At 43.8% G+C, this 19,414-nt stretch overlaps 1 protein-coding gene across 3 annotated transcripts in view; it reads right to left on the reverse strand.

The window, feature by feature from the left end:
• Positions 1 to 19,414, reverse strand: part of TEC (tec protein tyrosine kinase) — a 61,633-nt gene that overhangs the window by 22,783 nt on the left and 19,436 nt on the right. For 2 of the 3 annotated variants that reach the window (XM_053404144.1, XM_053404143.1), the window contains exons 2-4: positions 14,943 to 15,125; positions 933 to 1,037; positions 52 to 133 (exon numbers count right to left, since the gene is read on the reverse strand). In XM_053404144.1, the coding sequence (XP_053260119.1) occupies positions 52 to 133; positions 933 to 1,037; positions 14,943 to 15,080 (325 nt within the window). In that variant the 5' untranslated portion in view covers positions 15,081 to 15,125. Of the gene's footprint in view, positions 1 to 51; positions 140 to 932; positions 1,038 to 14,942; positions 15,126 to 19,414 lie in introns of those variants that run through there. The other variant, XM_053404145.1, reaches the window with a different exon arrangement.

Raw genomic sequence — 19,414 nt, forward strand, 5'->3', positions numbered from 1 at the left:
TTCTTTCCTTCTCTCCACTCATATGCAAATGTTATAAACAGCTGCAGTTACCTTCTTTCAAGTTCCTTACCCACTGATCTCTACTGTATGCAGTGGGAGCAAAAATATAAAGTGTGCTGTTTTCATACACAACCTGGAAAGGACGAAGAAGAGAAAAGTTAAGATAAGAGTGGCAATATTGGCTGTGCTATATTGACTACTATACAGCTCATATCTCCTCAATAAGTGCAAAATTGGTGCTTGGGATCCGTAACAGACTGGACCAGTAAACTAACGCTCAATTCTGTCAAGATGAAGGTACTGTTTCTGATTGTCTCATTCATCTGCCAAGATAGGTGGTGTTCATCCAAGTTGATGGCCATCACTACATCTTCTGGGAGACAATTCCATAGTTAAACAAAGTGTTGTGTGAAGTACTTCTTTGTGTCTGTCCTGAATCTTCCAATACACTGCTTCAATGAGTGACCCAAACATCTCTCAACCTTCTCCTTGCTCACTTTCCCCCTTGAACTCACAAACAGGAAATGTTGTGTTTTTCCTTATAGGGGAGTAGTCCCACCTCCTTGATCATTTGGTTTTCCTTTTCTGAACCTTTTCCAGCTCTGCATATCCTTACTGAGGCAAGGTGTACACAGTATTCAAATTTGTGGTTGCACCATAGATATGTATGATGCTATTGTGACACTGATATACCGTATTTTTCGCTCCATAAGACACACTTTTCCCCTCCTAAAAAGTAAGGGGAAATGTGTGTGCGTCTTATGGAGCGAACGCAGGCTGCGCAGCTATCGCTGAAGCCAGGAGAGCAAGAGGGATCGGTGCGCACCCTCTTGCTCTCTTGGAGCTGTAGTCCAAACATCTGGACTAGACTGAATAAGTTTGTTTTGTAGTTATTTATGGAGTTGACTGCGTTTTCAACCCTAGAAACTTACCTGAAATGGGTATTTATTTTGACAGGGAATAACTAAAGCATCATTCTTCACGATTTCCACACACTTGATTTTGGAAATGTCAACTGATCCTTTTCGGTACTTTTTCTGCAACATGTCAAACAAATGTGTAATGAGGTCACATTTTTTAAATGCATGAGATTACAGTACAAATTTCAGAGATATTGCAAAATTCAATTTTATGGACTATGCCAGAAGAGGGCACAGCACAATTCTTGTTCAAGTGAAACTTAACAACACATTGCTCAATGGCTTTGACATTCCTGAAGGTGGAGCACAAATGCATCATAATTACTGATAGCAGTCAACGACTGCAGAAGACACAGTAAAAAACCCTCATAGGGTTAAATTTCTTACTCAGATTATTGAAGTCATTTCTTTGTGCAATTTTCATTACTAGGAGTGTTCTTGCAAGTGACTCCCATAAATGAATTTATAATGATTCATTCTTCAGAGACTGACACAAGTATGTCAAGAAGATTTCTTCATACCAATGTCTGATCCACAACTAGCCATGTGTCTTAAACTTTCATAAGTCAATATTTTAAGCAACAATATTATTTGCTGTCTAATCATATTAACTAAGTTTAAGTTAAGATTGTTGCTATCATGCAAGCGGGATTCAATCACATGCCAGAAAATTAAGGTTGCATAATTTAAGTGGGCATGGCAAATTTGCCCAACAAATATTTTCCCCCAAAAATGTAATTGTTTGCAGTAAGGAAAGTGAGGGGGAAATATAGCCCAAAGTGTGGAATAACAATAGTTTGGTTCAGTGTCATAGAACTTCCTCACAAATTATTTAGTTTGAACGGTTTGACTGTTTTTGTTTCTTTCTGAAAAATTCAATTAAGAAACCATTAATAAAAAACCAGACCGAATCTTCAGTAAATAGCGGACATAGTATAACTATGGAACAAATTTTGTACAAGTACAGGATGACTGTTCCTTTTGCAGGTCTTCTGGAAGTGGTCCAGTTATGAAGATGGAAAGCATCCCTCCAAACATGTGTAAATTTATATGGTCATAAAGGACCAAAACCAGAGGAAAGGGAAAATAAAAGCTGTTGGTGCACATGTTAACACCCAATTCACAACAAAGAATGGAGCAGTACACAAAATCTTTCCACACAATAGTTGGTGGCAATAAATATGCACCTCTTTTCCATTTACTATATATATGTGGCTTTAACGCGTTGCTCCTGGATATTTCATTTCACCCTTTTAAAAATCCAGTGCACATCTAGCAAGAATTTTAAAGAGATAAACGGCTATAAATAAAGTCCTCCTGCAAGCAATGCTCTGAAATCTTACGAACCATTTAAAGTCTGTTGTACGACTCCTACTGTATGTGGGAATAGCTGTTTATCTGCCGGCTGGTGGGGAGTGATGGTTGAAGCCTGGCGCAGCTGTGGTTGGGGGGAAATTCTGGCTTCAGCATGGCCAGAGAAGGGCAGAACCTCCTCCTCTGCCAGCTGTGCTGGCCGGTGGGGTTCCTCCGTGGTTGCGGCCAATTGCAGGCAAGCTTTGGGGCACGATTTAGACAATGGACCAGAGGGAAAACTTCTTCCCTCTGGTCGACTCCCTGGCTATAACAGCCAGCCACACCCAGCCCTCAGCCTCGGTCAATGACGCATTGCATTACTTTGCAGTACAATTCCTGTGTGGGAATGTACACCCAGCAAACATTCGTTTGAAGCGACAAAACGTTCTCCCTGCTTAGAAAGGCTGTTCTCTTCCCACTCTGCTACACTACAGCATTGTCATTGAAGTCTCTTTGAAAATATTGGTAAACTGTGTATGTTGCATGCTCAATCAAGAAAATCCAAATGAAACCATTTAGGAGCAACGCAGGCCGAGAAGCAAAAAGTGTGAACTCAGTGTTCTCGCTTCACTGCTCAGAATCAGGAAGTATGTCAGGATGCATGAATCTAGATAAAGCTAAAAATATGCATGAGAAACACAGCCTACAGTTCTTAAAAAATAAATGAATAAAGCACCTCAAGTTGCGCACATATCAGCATCAGCAAACTTTATGGAAAATGTCAAGGAACAACTCTGCATGTTAGGATTATTTTATATTGTTTTACTACAGGTTTCCCCCCCTGACAAGTAGTTTGGGGTCCAGTCAATCTCACTCCAATGAAAATAATGTGCTTTCTTCCCTTACATGAGTACATATATGGCTATGCCATATCTTTCAACACTAGGGGAGGGGACCTGTGACCCTTTTGAGATATCGCTGGGCTCCAACAGCCATTAGCCAATTAGCCATTAGCCAACCAGCATGGATAGCTGTCAGGGAAGATGGGAACTGTAGCCCAGCAAATTCTGGAGGGCTATAGATTTCCCCATCTCTGCTTTAAAACACACATGTGGCGGTGGAGTGGGGAAGAGAAAGCTTGCTATTGTTAATGGATGCTTTTATATGGGACAGCAGTATCCTGGGTAAACTTTATGTTGATTTGTCTGCTGAGAAGCCTGTATAGTCTGCTGATGACTCTGGGATGCGATCCAAGGCACATTCAAGAAGCACACCCTAGGAGAAGCCTAACGCATACCTGGACAGCTACATATTGAAGAGTGGTGGACGAAAAAATATTTCAGGCAAGCTGATCTCACGAAGAATCAGCGATTTTATCCTGCTGATGAACTCCAAAGGAGTCCCAAGATATTTTACTGGGATGATTATATTAACAAACAGAAACAGAGTAAAATATGTACAGCATATGTGCTGCCACTCATGTCAAGCCACACACAATGTTCTCAAGAAAGCAAAGAAGATTAATTCCTCACCATGTAGTATTTCCAATATGGCATCCGATATACAGTAAGTTACATGAAATTATTTGAGATGGAGGAGGAATCCACCCTATTCAGTTTCCAAAGCAGATTCACCTGATTCAATTCAGGTGAATTCTGACCCACACAAGATCAATGGACCACTTCAGAATCAGCAAACAGACTGGCAGAAACTTTTCTTAGTTTTATTACAGATGCTGGGTGACCAACCATTGTTAAACTGACAGCTTGTTAATAATCACAGTGGGTTGGTTGATGCTTCCTTTGTGGGGGTTACCAAATGAAGGTTTTAAATGACTGGCAATGCACCTTCAACGTGTGTATGCAGGGGTTGAAGGTGGAGAAAATCATTTTATTTTAATTTGAATAGATATAGAAGGCTCAGTTCAGACAAGGCTCCCTGCTATCTGAAAGAGTTGCGAGTCTCTGTTTACACGATCTACACTCGCCAATCCTTATTAGCACACAAGAGGAAGGGATTGAAAGAATATGTTTCTGATTTTGAACTAACTACAGATTCTGTGCCACTGGTTCTTGGATAAACTGTGGCTTATTTAAATAGCAGTTTATTTCAATACTGGTTGGAACAACGAAGGCTAAAGCTTAGTTTCGCTAGGAACTGTGGTGGGTTTAAAACCAGAAACTTCTAGTTTCTTTCTCTGGTGCATTAAAACGGAGGATTGGGCAGGAAAAGAGCATGAACTCAGGCTTCACCACAGTGGCCAGAAGGCAAGTGTGAAGGCAAGCCAAAGGAAAACCAATTCAGAATGCCTATTTTAAAATGGCTTCTAGCTCAGGTTTCAGAGCACTCACTGGGGAGGAAAGTCCTATTAATTAGTTCCTTCTTGCCACCCTGTGGCAGAAATTAACTCAGGTGTCTCGGTGGTGAACCAGGACATACACCCTCTAGCACTATAAATTATTCTTAGGCACTGATGGGCTAAGCAACAACTGCCTCTTGTATCCAGACCATTTCTTATAAAAATGGTTCTGATCTTCTATCAGGTGCCCCATTTGGTATGGATATTGCGGATATGTTGTTGTTATAAGAATTTTGGTTGCTGTGGTTTAGAGAACCCAACCCACAACCCGTGTTTCCTACTTATAATCACTTCCGCATGCGCTGTTCCTGGCGATCCTGGGATCTCTTGACTGGTTGTTTAAGGCCGGCCTGATTGAGCTTTGCTTCCTCTTGTTAACCCCGCTGGACCTCCAGTTATTTCCAGGCCCTGGGATCGCTGGAGGACTGGTGGCTCTTCCTGGCAAACTGCCTGGCGTGCGCAGGATCACCAATCCTTCCTCGTTCCCAGAATCCGGGCAACCAAATGTCCCTTCATGCGTCGCCATCTGTTGTAAACAAAATCTGCCCTTCTTCCCTTATGGGGTATCCAAAAGCCCATATAGAGTCCTTACGTGGGTTCCCTATTGGTAGGAGAAAATAACAGAGGCCAACCAGAGAACATTGAGAAGCAAAGCAGCTAGTAAGCCTGATCTTTATTGATCTGTTGCAACAGGGTGCTCCCCTCACATGCAGGAAAGGAGGAGGACCTAGAACAACGGTGTACCTGCCCTTATATAGACATTTTAAATTCCCTGCTCTGGAGCTCAAGACCACCCCTCCATACCTCACACATACTTCACAGAAGGGGTGTAACCCAAGACCACCCCCCACAAACATCATACCTACATCACAGAAAAGGTGGTCTACAACAGAAATTTGAGTGTTGTTGTTTTTCCTGTCTAGCGGGTTTTCTGATAATGCCTTATCTGATTGCCTCTCCTGGTAGTCTGCCCATTCCTCTGAAATGGTGATCACCCACTTCCTGAGATAATGGGAAAGTTCCCCCACCCCCTCCCTCCTTGCAGAGAAAACATTTGGTCAGTTTGGGAGTTAAAATGGTTTCAGGGAGTCAAAATGGTTTCAGGAAGGTCTTCCTGTGCTGCTCCAGACATTGGTATATTTATGAACCTTTATTATATATATATGACCTTAAAATTCTGCTGCTTCCTGGTTAAGTGACTCTAACAGTTAGTGCTAGGGTGAGGCAAGCTAGCTTTGTTGTTTTCCATTCTGTACAGTACAGTGGTACCTCGTTTCTTGAACTTAATCCATTCCAGGAGTCTGTTCGACTCCCAAAACCGTTCAAAAACCAAGGCGCGGCTTCCGATTGGCTGCAAGAGCTTCCTGCACTCAAGCAGAAGCCGTGTCGGATGTGCGGCTTCCAAAAAACATTTGCAAACCGCAACATTTCCAGGTTTGTGGCATTCGGGAGCCTATTTGTTTGACAACTAAGCCATTCGCGAAACCAAGGTACCGCTGTACTTAAATTCTCAACTGTATTTTTACACTACTAGCCTTTTTCTTAATCGCCTTCTTATGGGTGCTATGTTCCTATGCTTATAATCTCCTTAAGAAATTGCTTCGTTTATCTTGGTGTGGCTTCTTAAATAAATCTAGCTCTAAATCTGGTACTTGACTGGTACAGTGCTACCAAGTAATTTGTGGGCTCGGAGCTCAGAAGGCTTGTCTGTTTGGCTGTTGTTTTCATGAATCCCATGGATTTCTAGAAACACGAGTTTCCCCTGGCTCAGGTTGGGAAGCAAGCGGGCAGGGGGCAGCGCAACAGCTCTACCTTGCAAGGTTGTTTTGGCCCGGTTATTTGGCACCCTGCTATAGTCCAGGAGATTGGCACCCAGGATTTAGGTACAACATTCCTGGGACTTAGTGAATGAAGAAGGCGGAACCCAGGTCTCACTTTGGGGTGGGTGTACTATATATCTACTGTTATTATAAAGACACAATTAAGTACAAGTGATCTATCACCTGAATGAAAACTAAAGCCCTGGACCAGGCATAGGCAAACTCGGCCCTCCAGATGTTTTGGGGCTACAACTCCCATCATCCCTGACCACTGGTCCTGTTAGCTAGGGATGATGGGAGTTGTAGTCCCAAAACACCTGGAGGGCCAAGTTTGCCTATGCCTGCCCCAGACCTCACTGTCTGTGAACAGGAATGTCTAACGATATTATTAGCCTCTCAGCTTAACTGAAGCATTACTGAACTTGGAGGAAAGTGGACAGATACAATGCACAGTACTGTTATTTCAAGGCTTTGCACTGTTTTGAAAACACAAGAAGATGACAGTGAGAACAGAGCAGCCACTTTTGCCAGCACTAGAGATACAAACCCATTATATATCTGCCTTAATTATGTTGCTGTGTTTACAACAGATTTGTGTCACCAGTACTATAAAAACAGCAGCTTGGCTAAGCCACTGAATCCTACCTTTGACATTTGCAGTATTTTTGCTAACTGCTGGCAGGGGCGGATCTACTATGAAAGTAATGAAGTTTAAGATTAGGAGCCCTGAAACTCCAGACGGCCTCCAGAAGTGACTTTAGTCCACATTACTTAAAATTTTGGGGTCTAGTAGACCCAATTTAATCATTCTTTGATGCAACATGCATGCATATATAACATTTCCCTAATTTTCACCCCCTCCATAACTCAAAAACTATAAGGCATAGTTTTGCATCAGCATTTGTTTTCAATGAATGAAGAATCTGAGAAAACAAAGGGTGTCTGAGCATTGTGCAAAGTGCCTTTCCTCGTTACTGGGTAACTAGAACCAACCCACACACCCAGTGCAATGGAGACCTTTCAAAGCCTTCTCCCCATCTGCTTTTGTTGTTGTTGTTGTTTACCAAGGTAATTATCATAGAATCTTCACTGTTCCTTTCCTAGACCAAGCAGTTCCCTTTCTAGACCAAAGGAGGACCATGAGAAAGATAAGTGCACAGATTACTATTTGCAAAACAAAAGCAGGTTTGTGGCAGTAAAATATCGGACAGCTGGCTCAACCTGCACTGAACATGCTGACATTTTTTAAGTGACTACGTATACACACTCTGCATTCAGACATTAAGATAAGCCAGATTTTCTGGCTGATTGTGGCTTAATAGGAATGAGCAACATGCTGCCACAGGCTGCTCTATTCCAGCTTCAATTCTCCCCTGGTGGAAACAGGCTAAACAAACCAGGAAGCCTTGGCTTACCATGACATCTAAAACAGAGATTGTGGTTCATTGCTCCCTAACAAGCCAAAATCAGAAAGCCAGCAACAAACCACGGCTGGCTTCATGTTGGCCAGTGACCATGGCTTGTTAGGAAGTCACGAACCACAATCACTGGTTCAGATCAAGGTTTGTTTGTCCCACTTTCACCAGCGGAGTGCGAAAAGGGAGTGTTTGGGCAGCATGTCCTAGCATGCTGCTTGTTCTTGGTACACCATGATAGGCCAGAAAGTCTGGCTTACTGTTGCCTGCAAACGCAGAACTGCATGAGGGCCTGTTTCAAATCAGAGGCTCTACATCTGCTGTGCTGATTGCCAGGGAGTTATTTCTACTGGAGAAGGGGGAAAGTGTTTGATTTCATGCTGGAATTGCTTTTAAAGAAAACTACAATGACTGCCACCTTAGATAGAAAAGAAGGATCCAAATATTTTGATTAAAACGCATACGGCTTTCAGACTACTGCACTGAGACAGCATCTGTCAAACACCAGCATTTCAATGAGCTACACTAAAGGTAAAGGGACCCCTGACCATTAGGTCCAGTCGTGGCCAACTCTGGGGTTGCGGCACTCATCTCGCTTTATTGGCCGAGGGAGCCAGCGTACAGCTTCCGGGTCATGTGGCCAGCATGACTAAGCCACTTCTGATGAACCAGAGCAGCACACCGAAACGCCGTTTACCTTCCCGCTGGTACCTATTTATCTACTTGCACTTTGACGTGCTTTCGAATTGTTAGGTTGGCAGGAGCAGGGACCGAGCAACAGGAGCTCACCCAGTTGCGGGGATTTGAACCGCCAACCTTCTGATCAGCAAGTCCTAGGCTCTGTGGTTTAACCCACAGCGCCACCCGCATCCCTAAATCCTTTTCAGAGGATTTAGCTACACTAAATCCTCTGAAAAGCAGGACCTATGAAATGCTTTAGCCAACAGAATCCTATGCATGTTTCATCCTTACATACAGGAAAGCCGGCATAGGAGTGAACCCTCAATACCTCAAATCAGCATTACCTTTTCAAAATCTGCAAAATCACTTTCAAGCCTCTGTTTAAATGGCTCTCACATTATAACAACACACAGAGTCAATCTGCACCAGCACAGCTCTGCTTAGTTGACATAACAATTCTTTTTCTTCACAATTTTAAAATGGATTTGTTGTCTTAATTCTCCAGAAAACATGTTTCCTTGCTCCTCAGCCTCCCAATACAGAACTACTGACATCTGGAAGATACCATACACATTTAACTTAAGATGCTCTTCCCCACCCCATGAAAAATTAAATCACTTGTGAATTTTTAGCTTTAGTTTCTTGGTCTTGGGTTGAATCCATCCAACCAGGCACTGCTCAGCACAAGCTCTTACATCAATGCCCTTGTGAAGTTTCAGTACTAAGTAATCATTTTCCATTTTGAAACACATTCTGCATACAATAATGTAACTGCACAAATGAAGAATATACTCTGTAGGTATTCCAGTTATCTCTGCTTTTTCTGTCGTACTTTATAGTCTCAGTAGTTCCCCAGTTTCTTCCTTAGTTTGTACTTGAAAATACTGCCAGTGCCAACCAATCAGGGATTACCAGTGTCAATGTCCACATACCATACACAACTGGAGAGGGGTCAATGAGCTCACAGTGTCAGGGATGCCCACAGTATACCCCCTGCACTCACATGGTGACATCAAAACACTCCCAGTTCATCAGCCCCACTAGTATAGCCACCAATAGGTTCTGGGGTACTTCGGTATTCACACTGAGGATGTCTTGACTGGGCTGGCTTAGGGCTTCATGGCCTCCATGACAGCCATGGGGCTGTCTCAAGTGGTCATTGGGCCAATGGGAAAAAAGCATCCCCTCAATTTATTCCATGCCTCATGTGAAGGGCAGCAGTCCTGGATATTAGGTGGAAGGGTTCAAATTACCCCGCTGTTATGGTCAGACCACTATCTGGTGAAGTTCAGGCTTGTGATTCCAGTCCCCCTGCCCTTGCTAGGGTGGGGAACCCGTTAAGGTGATCTGCCCCAGAAATTTATGGGATCCAAAGGACTCTTGAATGCTGTGGAATAATAATCAGCTTTCAAAAAGCACAGCTAAGCACAAGTGATCTCACTTCTTGACTGCTCTCATGTGCTCTCTATGGGGCTGGCTACTGCCAGGCCCCAGGCATCCCTACTGGAAGTGTTATGAATCCCTTTACACCCATCACAACCACTGTTTTTGGAGCATAGCACAAGAGGGGGAGAAAGGAGAAAGGTACCCAGCAGCTCCATGGGCAGGATTCGCATGCCTGTAAAGAGCATAAAAAGCCTCCTGGGACAAGGGTTCAAGCAGGGAGGGGAAGAAGGGGGAACGGCCCATTTGCCACTATTCTTTCCATAGCAACGCAGACCACGCAACCGATAATTTAAACGTTAATAAGGGTTTGTAAGGCTCTGTGGGTTTTGAGTCAGGACATGCTTTTTCTCCAGTGCCTTACCACGTCTGCTGAAGGAGTTGCGGGCTGTACTGTACTGCCCAGTGATGCGTTTAAAGTCCCACAATCTGCGAGTGCTGTTAAAGTTGGCTATAAAAAGCCTCCCCTTAACCTTCTGTGTGGGACGCGGGTGGCACTGTGGGTTAAACCACAAAGCCCAGGACTTGCCGACCAAAAGGTCGGCAGTTTGAATCCCCACGACGAGGTGAGCTCCCGTTGCTTGGTCCCTGCTCCTGCCAACCTAGCAGTTCAAAAGCACATCAAAGTGCAAGCAGATAAATAGGTACTGCTCCAGCGGGAAGGTAAACGGCGTTTCCGTGCGCTGCTCTGGTTCACCAGAAGCGACTTAGTCATGCTGGCCACATGACCCGGAAGCTGTACGCCGGCTCCCTCGGCCAATAAAGCGAGATGAGCGCCGCAACCCCAGAGTCGGCCATGACTAGACCTAACGGTCAGGGGTCCTTTTAACTTTACCTAACCTTCTGAGCCCTGATGGAAGGCAGAAGTGAATAAGCCCATACCAGGGACACCATGCCATCAGTTCCTAAAAGGACCACCAGTCCTCCTGAGGGAACTATCCTATAATTTGTAACATTTACTTCTTTGTTTTTATTATTTAAACTACCTTGGCTGCTTACTGCTCTTTCTTCATACTCTGCCTCTTAGGCCTTAGACTACACTGCTTTCCTTTACCCTCGTCTAGCTTGCTTCTACCTCGTCTAGCTTGCTTCTACAGCAAACTAAATATGACATAATAGGAATCACTGAAAGCTGGTGGGATAAGTCCCACGATTGGAATGTAATAATGGAGGGATACAATCTATTTCAGAGAAACAGACCAGACAAGAAAGGAGGAGGAGTGGCGTTATATGTCAGGGATGTGTATACCTGTGAAGAGATCCAAGATTTAGAACCTCAAAGCCAAAGTGAGAGCATTTGAGTCAAAATTAAGGGAGAGAAGAATAACAGTGACCTCATTGTGGGAGTTTACTATAGATCCCCAAGCCAAACGGAGGACATAGATGATGCCTTCCTGGAACAGATGGCCAAGCATGCAAAAGGAAGGGAGATAGTAGTAATGGGGGACTTCAATTACCCGGATATTTGTTGGATGTCAAACTCAGCCAAGAGCATAAGGTCAAACAGATTCCTCACTGGCCTTGCAGACAACTTCATTGTCCAGAAAGTGGGAGAAGCAACAAGAGGAACAGCCATTTTAGATCTGGTCCTAACCAATGTTGATGACCTGGTTAGTGGGGTAGAAGTGGAAGGATCATTAGGCGCGAGTGATCATGCTCTTCTGAAGTTTACTATACAGCGGAAAGGAGCAGCCAAGCATACTAGGACTCAATTTCTCGACTTTAAGAAAGCCGACTTCATAAAACTTAGGGAAGTGCTGGGTGAGATCCCATGGACAGTAATACTAAAAGGAAAGGGAGTTCATGATGGCTGGGAGTTTGTTAAGAGGGAGATAGTAAAAGCACAACTTCAGGCAATACCAATGAGACGGAAACATGGAAGGTGCCTAAAGAAGCCAGGGTGGCTATCTAAAGAACTTTTAACTGAGTTAAGATTAAAAAAGGATGTGTACAAAAAATGGAAAAGGGGGGAAACCACCAAAGAGGAATTCAAACAAATAGCCAGCACGTGTAGACACAAAGTCAGAAAAGCTAAAGCACAGAATGAACTCAGGCTTGCTAGAGAGGTTAAAAGCAACAAAAAAGGCTTTTATGGGTATGTTCGTAGCAAAAGGAAGAACAAAGAAACAGTGGGGTCACTCAGAGGAGAAGAAGGTGAAATGCAAACAGGGGACACAGAAAGGGCTGAACTCCTCAATGCCTTCTTTGCCTCAGTCTTCTCCGATAAAGAAAACAATGCCCGACCTGAAGAATTTGGAGCAAAGGATTCAGCAGAGGAAACACAGCCCAGAATAACTAAGGAGATAGTACAAGAATACTTGGCTAGTCTAGATGTATTCAAGTCTCCAGGGCCAGATGAACTGCATCCAAGAGTATTAAGAGAACTGGCAGATGTGATTTCAGAACCACTGGCAGTCATCTTTGAGAATTCCTGGAGAACAGGCGAAGTCCCGGCAGACTGGAGGAGGGCAAATGTTGTCCCTATTTTCAAAAAGGGGAAAAGAGAGGACCCAAATAATTACCGCCCAGTCAGTCTGACATCAATACCAGGGAAGATTCTGGAGCAGATCATTAAGCAAAGTCTGTGAGCACCTAGAAAGGAATGCTGTGATCACCAATAGTCAGCATGGATTTCTGAAAAATAAGTCATGTCAGACTAACCTGATCTCGTTTTTTGACAGAATTACAAGCCTGGTAGATGAAGGGAACGCAGTGGATGTAGCCTACCTTGATTTCAGCAAGGCATTTGACAAGGTGCCCCATGATATTCTTGTAAAGAAGCTGGTAAAATGCGGTCTTGACTATGCTACCACTCAGTGGATTTGTAACTGGCTGACTGACCGAACCCAAAGGGTGCTCATCAATGGTTCCTCTTCATCCTGGAGAAGAGTGACTAGTGGGGTGCCACAGGGTTCTGTCTTGGGCCCGGTCTTATTCAACATCTTTATCAACGACTTGGATGATGGACTCAAGGGCATCCTGATCAAATTTGCAGATGACACCAAACTGGGAGGGGTGGCTAACACCCCAGAGGACAGGATCACACTTCAAAACGACCTTGACAGATTAGAGAACTGGGCCAAAACAAACAAGATGAATTTTAACAGGGAGAAATGTAAAGTATTGCACTTGGGCAAAAAAATGAGAGGCACAAATACAAGATGGGTGACACCTGGCTTGAGAGCACTACATGTGTAAAGGATCTAGGAGTCTTGGTTGACCACAAACTAGACATGAGCCAACAGTGTGACGCGGCAGCTAAAAAAGCCAATGCAATTCTGGGCTGCATCAATAGGAGTATAGCATCTAGATCAAGGGAAGTAATAGTGCCACTGTATTCTGCTCTGGTCAGACCTCACCTGGAGTACTGTGTCCAGTTCTGGGCACCACAGTTCAAGAAGGACACTGACAAACTGGAACGTGTCCAGAGGAGGGCAACCAAAATGGTCAAAGGCCTGGAAACGATGCCTTATGAGGAACGGCTAAGGGAGCTGGGCATGTTTAGCCTGGAGAAGAGGAGGTTAAGGGGTGATATGATAGCCATGTTCAAATATATAAAAGGATGTCACATAGAGGAGGGAGAAAGGTTGTTTTCTGTCCAGAGAAGCGGACACGGAGCAATGGATCCAAACTACAAGAAAGAAGATTCCACCTAAACATTAGGAAGAACTTCCCGACAGTAAGAGCTGTTCGACAGTGGAATTTGCTGCCAAGGAGTGTGGTGGAGTCTCCTTCTTTGGAGGTCTTTAAGCAAAGGCTTGACAACCATATGTCAGGAGTGCTCTGATGGTGTTTCCTGCTTGGCAGGGGGTTGGACTCGATGGCCCTTGTGGTCTCTTCCAACTCTATGATTCTATGATTCTACCTGACCTTAGGATTCCAAACGTGTTACCCCATTTGGGATGTTGACTCTCAACAAACCCTGGCAGGATTTACAGTAAGTGCGTCACCGACTGACCTGTACCACTTCACTTTGGCGCAGTCCTGTAATGCGGTCATGTGAGATAAGTTCTACGTCACATACAAAATGATTTTAAGAAAATGATATTCAACTCCAGCTAGTTCTTTCCCCCCATAAAACAATGCAGTGAATCAGCATGCCATTTCCCTATTCTACCCCCTGCCCGCTACAATTTCGATGCTCAGTCCTTTGTTCAGGGCAGCTGATTTTGCAACAAGCAAAGCATTTTCCAGATTTGTCGGTGCAATCTAACTCATCTCAGACAGACAGAGGCATACCTCAGCTTCCTTGTGCCTTGGCAAGGAGCTGATCGGCACCTCCAAAACCAGAAGAGACTATGGACCAGAAACTTTAAACATTTGCTTTTTGTTGCCTTTTGTGCCGTGGTCATTGGGGTCAGATCTGGTCTGCTCCTCCTCCCCTCCTCCCTTTCTCCTCCATCAGTCCATCTGCCTGCCTTCCTACTTTCCTCCCTCCACTTGCTGCTTTTCCCTCTGCCTCCTCCCTTCCTTTTTCCTCCTCCTGCAACTCTCCATCTTTCTTCCCTCAATGGACTGCTACTCTGCTGTGCAGCCTCCCTGGGTGCTCCACTCACATTTCGACCAAATGGAGAGGGGGCCCTGAAGGGTTGCTGTGACAGCCCACACCAATGACTGGATTCCTCCACAAAGGTACCCAGAGGAGCCTGTGCACCTTGCCTGGCCACCCAGAGCCATGGAGTAGCAGCCCAGGAGTGGGCGGAAGTGTGGGCAGTAGGAGTTCTAGCCACTCCAAGCCAGAGTGTAGAGATGCGCTTTTTTTGTGCCCGCACTGGGCATGCATCCTTGGCAAGCGGCAACCTGGCTAACCCCTAGGTATGCCCCTGCACACAGAAGGTAAACTACTAAGATAAAGGTTATGATCCTTTCATCCGGTACGAACTGGATGAACTCAGTATGACAAGTAGCAAAGTTCAGCATCATAAATATTAAATCAGCAGAGCAAACATGCAATCACCACCTCCAATACACAAATTGGCAAAAAACGAGCAATTTAAACCCGGTTTCCTACCTCTGCACGACCTTCATAATACGCTAACATGGATTTTGTGAGCACAAATAGCCTTTCTTTGTAATTTAAAGGCGATGTCCTTTTCTTTTGTTGTGATCTTTTAATCAGAATCTCTTCCAGGATAGTGTTCATATTCATTTCAGCCACTTGATCAATCTTTCCCCAGCCATTGAAGATGCAATCCTGTTAAAAAGAATTTGAAAGCAAAGAATTATGTTGGTGTCATATTTTTCTGTAACATAGTTTGCCTTAAATTTACTGCCATGCATCTATCAGTTCATTATGCAAAATGCAGTGAAATTGCTCTTCTGACACAGTAACCCAGAAATCTAGAAAAGTTAAACATTAGGCAGAAAGGTCAACTTTTACCTTAGCAGAGGTCTGCAATGGCATGTTACCTCTAACTGGAGGCCTATACTCAGTGGGTATGAAGAACAGCACATTTCAGCTGCTTTAGTGTTGAAGATGAGGTTAATATTGTAGAAAATATAACATGAGAGCACAGACTTAATGTGCTCTACAGTCATACCTCGGGTTACAGACGCTTCAGGTTGCACGTTTTCGGGTTATGGACGCACCAAAACCCGGAAGTACCGGAACGGGTTACTTCCAGGTTTCGGCAATCATGCTTTGCGCATGTGCAGAAGCACCAAATCGCAACCTGCGGGTGCGCAGACGTGGCGCTGCGGGTTGCGAACGTGCCTCCCGCATGGATCACATTTGCAACCTGAGCGTCCACTGTATATTAAATGTGTTTTCAGGCAGAATGGAATATTGTTTCCCTGCCCCCTACCTCTGCCCCCAAATGAATATCTGCTAGCTTCCTGCTGGAGGTCACGGCAGGAAATGATTGCACAAAACTATCTTATTTGTTGGGATTCATTTTTGTGTGTGTGAGAGAGAGGAGAATTTGAAAGTCATATTGTTCATCTCTAATCTGGATACAGTCCACTCTATTACCTGAGCATTCCAGCATCTCATTCTGCAGCATATGTAGAGCCAGCCAGCATTAGCTTCCTTTAAAAGAGAAACTGACAGAAGATAGATAGTGGTGTATGTCTGAGTGTCTCGCCCTTGTATGCAGCCCACACACAAGTCTGCTTGATGATTGCAGGTTTTTTAATGCTTTCAGAAACTACTTTCTTTAAAAGAAGACATGCTGTTACACAGTACCAATCTTCCCAAGTTTTATGGTTTAAATAAATTTTATATATTTATATAGTTTTAATTCTATCAACTTTTGGGTGCGAGATATGTCCTACAGGCTAGAAGTGCCTATACTATATTCCATTACATCTATGATACATTTATAATATTTTGCTAAACAATATGGTCTGCAATATTTGCCTCCTCAGGTAGAATTGCCTAGAGCTGTAGAACATAGGGAAAAATAGTTAAACAAGGCGAGGAACTGATCATCATCTTCCTTAAAAGAACAGCTTAAATGAAGGTGTCATCCCCCCCACATGCACACAGTTAAAACAAAAATCTCAGGTTCATCTACGTGTAATAAAAGGTGTAGGATTCAACTAAGTTTTAATCAGAGTATACGCATTGGGGGTAAATGGACCTAACTTAAGTCATGTTTGTTAATTTCAATGGATCTACTCTGAGGAAAATTTAGTTGGAACACCACCCAAACGAAACAAAAAATTCTTTTCCAAATATAGCATTTGCCTATGGAACTTATTTCCACATGACCGTAAGATGGCTGATTATTCATAACTTTAAAAGGTTATGATTATACTTGGGATGGCTTTATCAGCAATGGTTTGCCATGATGATCAAACCCACAATATATCCAGAAGCAGTACTCTTCTAACCACCATACTTCACACTTTGACGATAGGAAATGGACATCAATCTCATGACCTATGTATGAAACCACCTGAGCATCCTGTCTGGCAACTGTTAAAGTGCAAAATACTGAGGTAATGGGTAAGTAATTCATCTTGGCATTCAAATTCTTATATCAAATCAGTGCAACAACTTCCATTGCAACTTTTGATGTCAAAAGAGCTGAACAATTACAACATTTTTACTTCTTAGATTACCCAGTGCAGCTAAACTTACCTGCATAGACAGAGTCCAGTCTTAATATTTCTGCTTTTAGTGTAGCTCCCTGCTGAAAATCTCTCCTCACACAGCAGCAGTACGTTTTAATAACATCCTATAGAAACTGAGAGGCGAATGGCTCATCTCATTTGCAATAGCTGTGGGAGTTTCAGAGTGTGACCCGCCCCGAATTTCCTTAATTCCCAGCTCCACCAGCCCTTGCTTGGCCAGTCTGACTAGATGAGATACTAAGGACTTGCAACCACAACTAAAGACGTCAGAGAGAGTTTCAGATCTTCAGCTTCTCTGGCTGTTGGAATATTTATGCCTCTTAACTTTCATTTTGTTTGTGAAATCAACATAGTATGAACACATATCTGGTGCAAGTTCCATAGGTGAAAATGTAATAGTGAAGCATCAGTTATACACATAAATACATTTGGGTGTGCCAATGTGTGTATCAAAATACAACAGAAAGAAAACTGAAAGGTGGTATGCATGCAGCCCAAGATATTCTGAATACAGTCATACCTTGGTTTTCAAAGAGCCTCGTTCTCGAACGTTTTGGCTCCCAAACGATCAAACCCCGGAAGTGACTGTTCCGGTTTTCGAAAGTTCTTTTGGAAGCTGAACATCCAACCGGGCTTCCGTGGCTTCCAATTGGCTGTAGGAGCTTCCTGCAGCCAATCAGAAGCCGCGCTTTGGTTTTCGAACGTTTTGGAAGTTGAACAGACTTCTGGAACAGATTCCGTTCGACTTCCAAGGTACGACCGTATTGAATATCCTCATAATGGTTCATCTGGGCTTAGTGAGGTGTGCACTTCATACTTAAAAGTAATCATCAGGCTACTTGAACACTTGGAAAAACAACAGCAGTCACCTTGCATCAAGGGCCAGCAAGTAACACAGATCTTGCCAAATGTAAATAAGTTGGATTTACTAGTAATTTATATAGGGTTGTGTCTTTGAACTTTTTGGACAGCTTTCTTCATAAATTCACTATAAATCAGCCGTACGTCGGATTTGCACCGGACCACTTTTATTTTACTTCATATGACAAGGACTATCAAAAGGGGGGGGGGTGCCTTGATACTGGTCAGCCATAATCCCTTGAGCGAGAGGGCACGTACTCTGCAGCCCTTCCCAGTTGGCATGGCAACCTTGATAGTCATCTTGATGGGCTCAGACAGAAGACTATCAAGAACACAACGGACTGCATACACGAGTGGATTCAACACAGACTAGGACAAAAGAACAGTGATCGGATTCCCCCTCAGGGGGCAGGAAACCGTGCCTACCCTTTTGTCTTCTGAAAATGACTCATGGGGAGGGGGAGAAGGGGCACCTGTGCAACCCCTCCCCTGACCCCTCCTGCTTTTAATGTAGTCATGATGTAGTTATGATGTATTTCTAGGGGTGTAACTTAGGGGATTAGAAGCTAATAAAAGTTGAGGTCTTCTTTTGTTCGGGGCTTTCATTTTGCTTCACCTTGTGGGCGGTGGGAGTCCTGTCGCGACAGTATTCAATAAAGACCAAGCCTACAGGCTGCTGATTTGCTCCAAGTTGCTCTGGTTGGTGTCTTTACTTTTATCCAAGGGAGCCCTCGGATTTTCCGGTAACAGTTTAGGTAAGCAGTTTAGGGCAGCGTGACCGGTTTCACCACACTGGGTGCTGAGCCTAGGGGGCGCTGCAGGGTGCTGCAACTATGTCATAATGAACTGAGCAGAACGGAAAGGGAGAGGCGGGGAGAACTGAATTTTGGCCTCTCACAGGGCGCCGCTAAAATTCCAAAGACCAAAGTCCACCCCTACTGTATCCAATGAAATCATTCCTTCTGTGCAAGGACTTCCACTTGTCTAATGGAACTTACCCTTTCTTTCTTTCTTTCTTTCTTTCTTTCTTTCTTTTTATTTTTCTTTCCCTCCCAAAAAATCTGCTCTGGAAGGTAGGGGAAAACCCCAGAACAGATCTGGAGGCATGTGGAAGAGGGGTGAGAGGGAGGGGAAGTTCTGTTGCAGAAGTCCATGTGCGTGAACAGAGTGACTTCAGTGGATACAACCCACAGTCTCTCAAAATGAGATAATACTACTGCGCTCCCTCCTACCCCTTCCTTTCATTAACCTTATAGTAATATAAAAGTAAGTTATGCGTACATGAACCTAAACATTCTTATCTATACATCTAAAAGCCTCAAAAATAATCTTAGGACACTCATTTTCCACACAGGAAATTTTAACACTGGGCTGCTGAATAATCTGAGCTGCACAGGATGAGTCAATGGCAAAATAGTTCAGGTCCTTAAAACACGGTCTTTTTGTCTCTTACTTTCAGCAATCTATGAACTGCGGCGAAAGAAATGATAGAAAAATCAAAGAGTCACTTGTGAACACGGAAGAAGAACTTTACAATTCATGTAC

This window comes from Podarcis raffonei, chromosome 9, assembly GCF_027172205.1.
Source record: "Podarcis raffonei isolate rPodRaf1 chromosome 9, rPodRaf1.pri, whole genome shotgun sequence".
In the NCBI taxonomy this organism is placed as follows: Eukaryota; Metazoa; Chordata; class Lepidosauria; order Squamata; family Lacertidae; genus Podarcis; species Podarcis raffonei.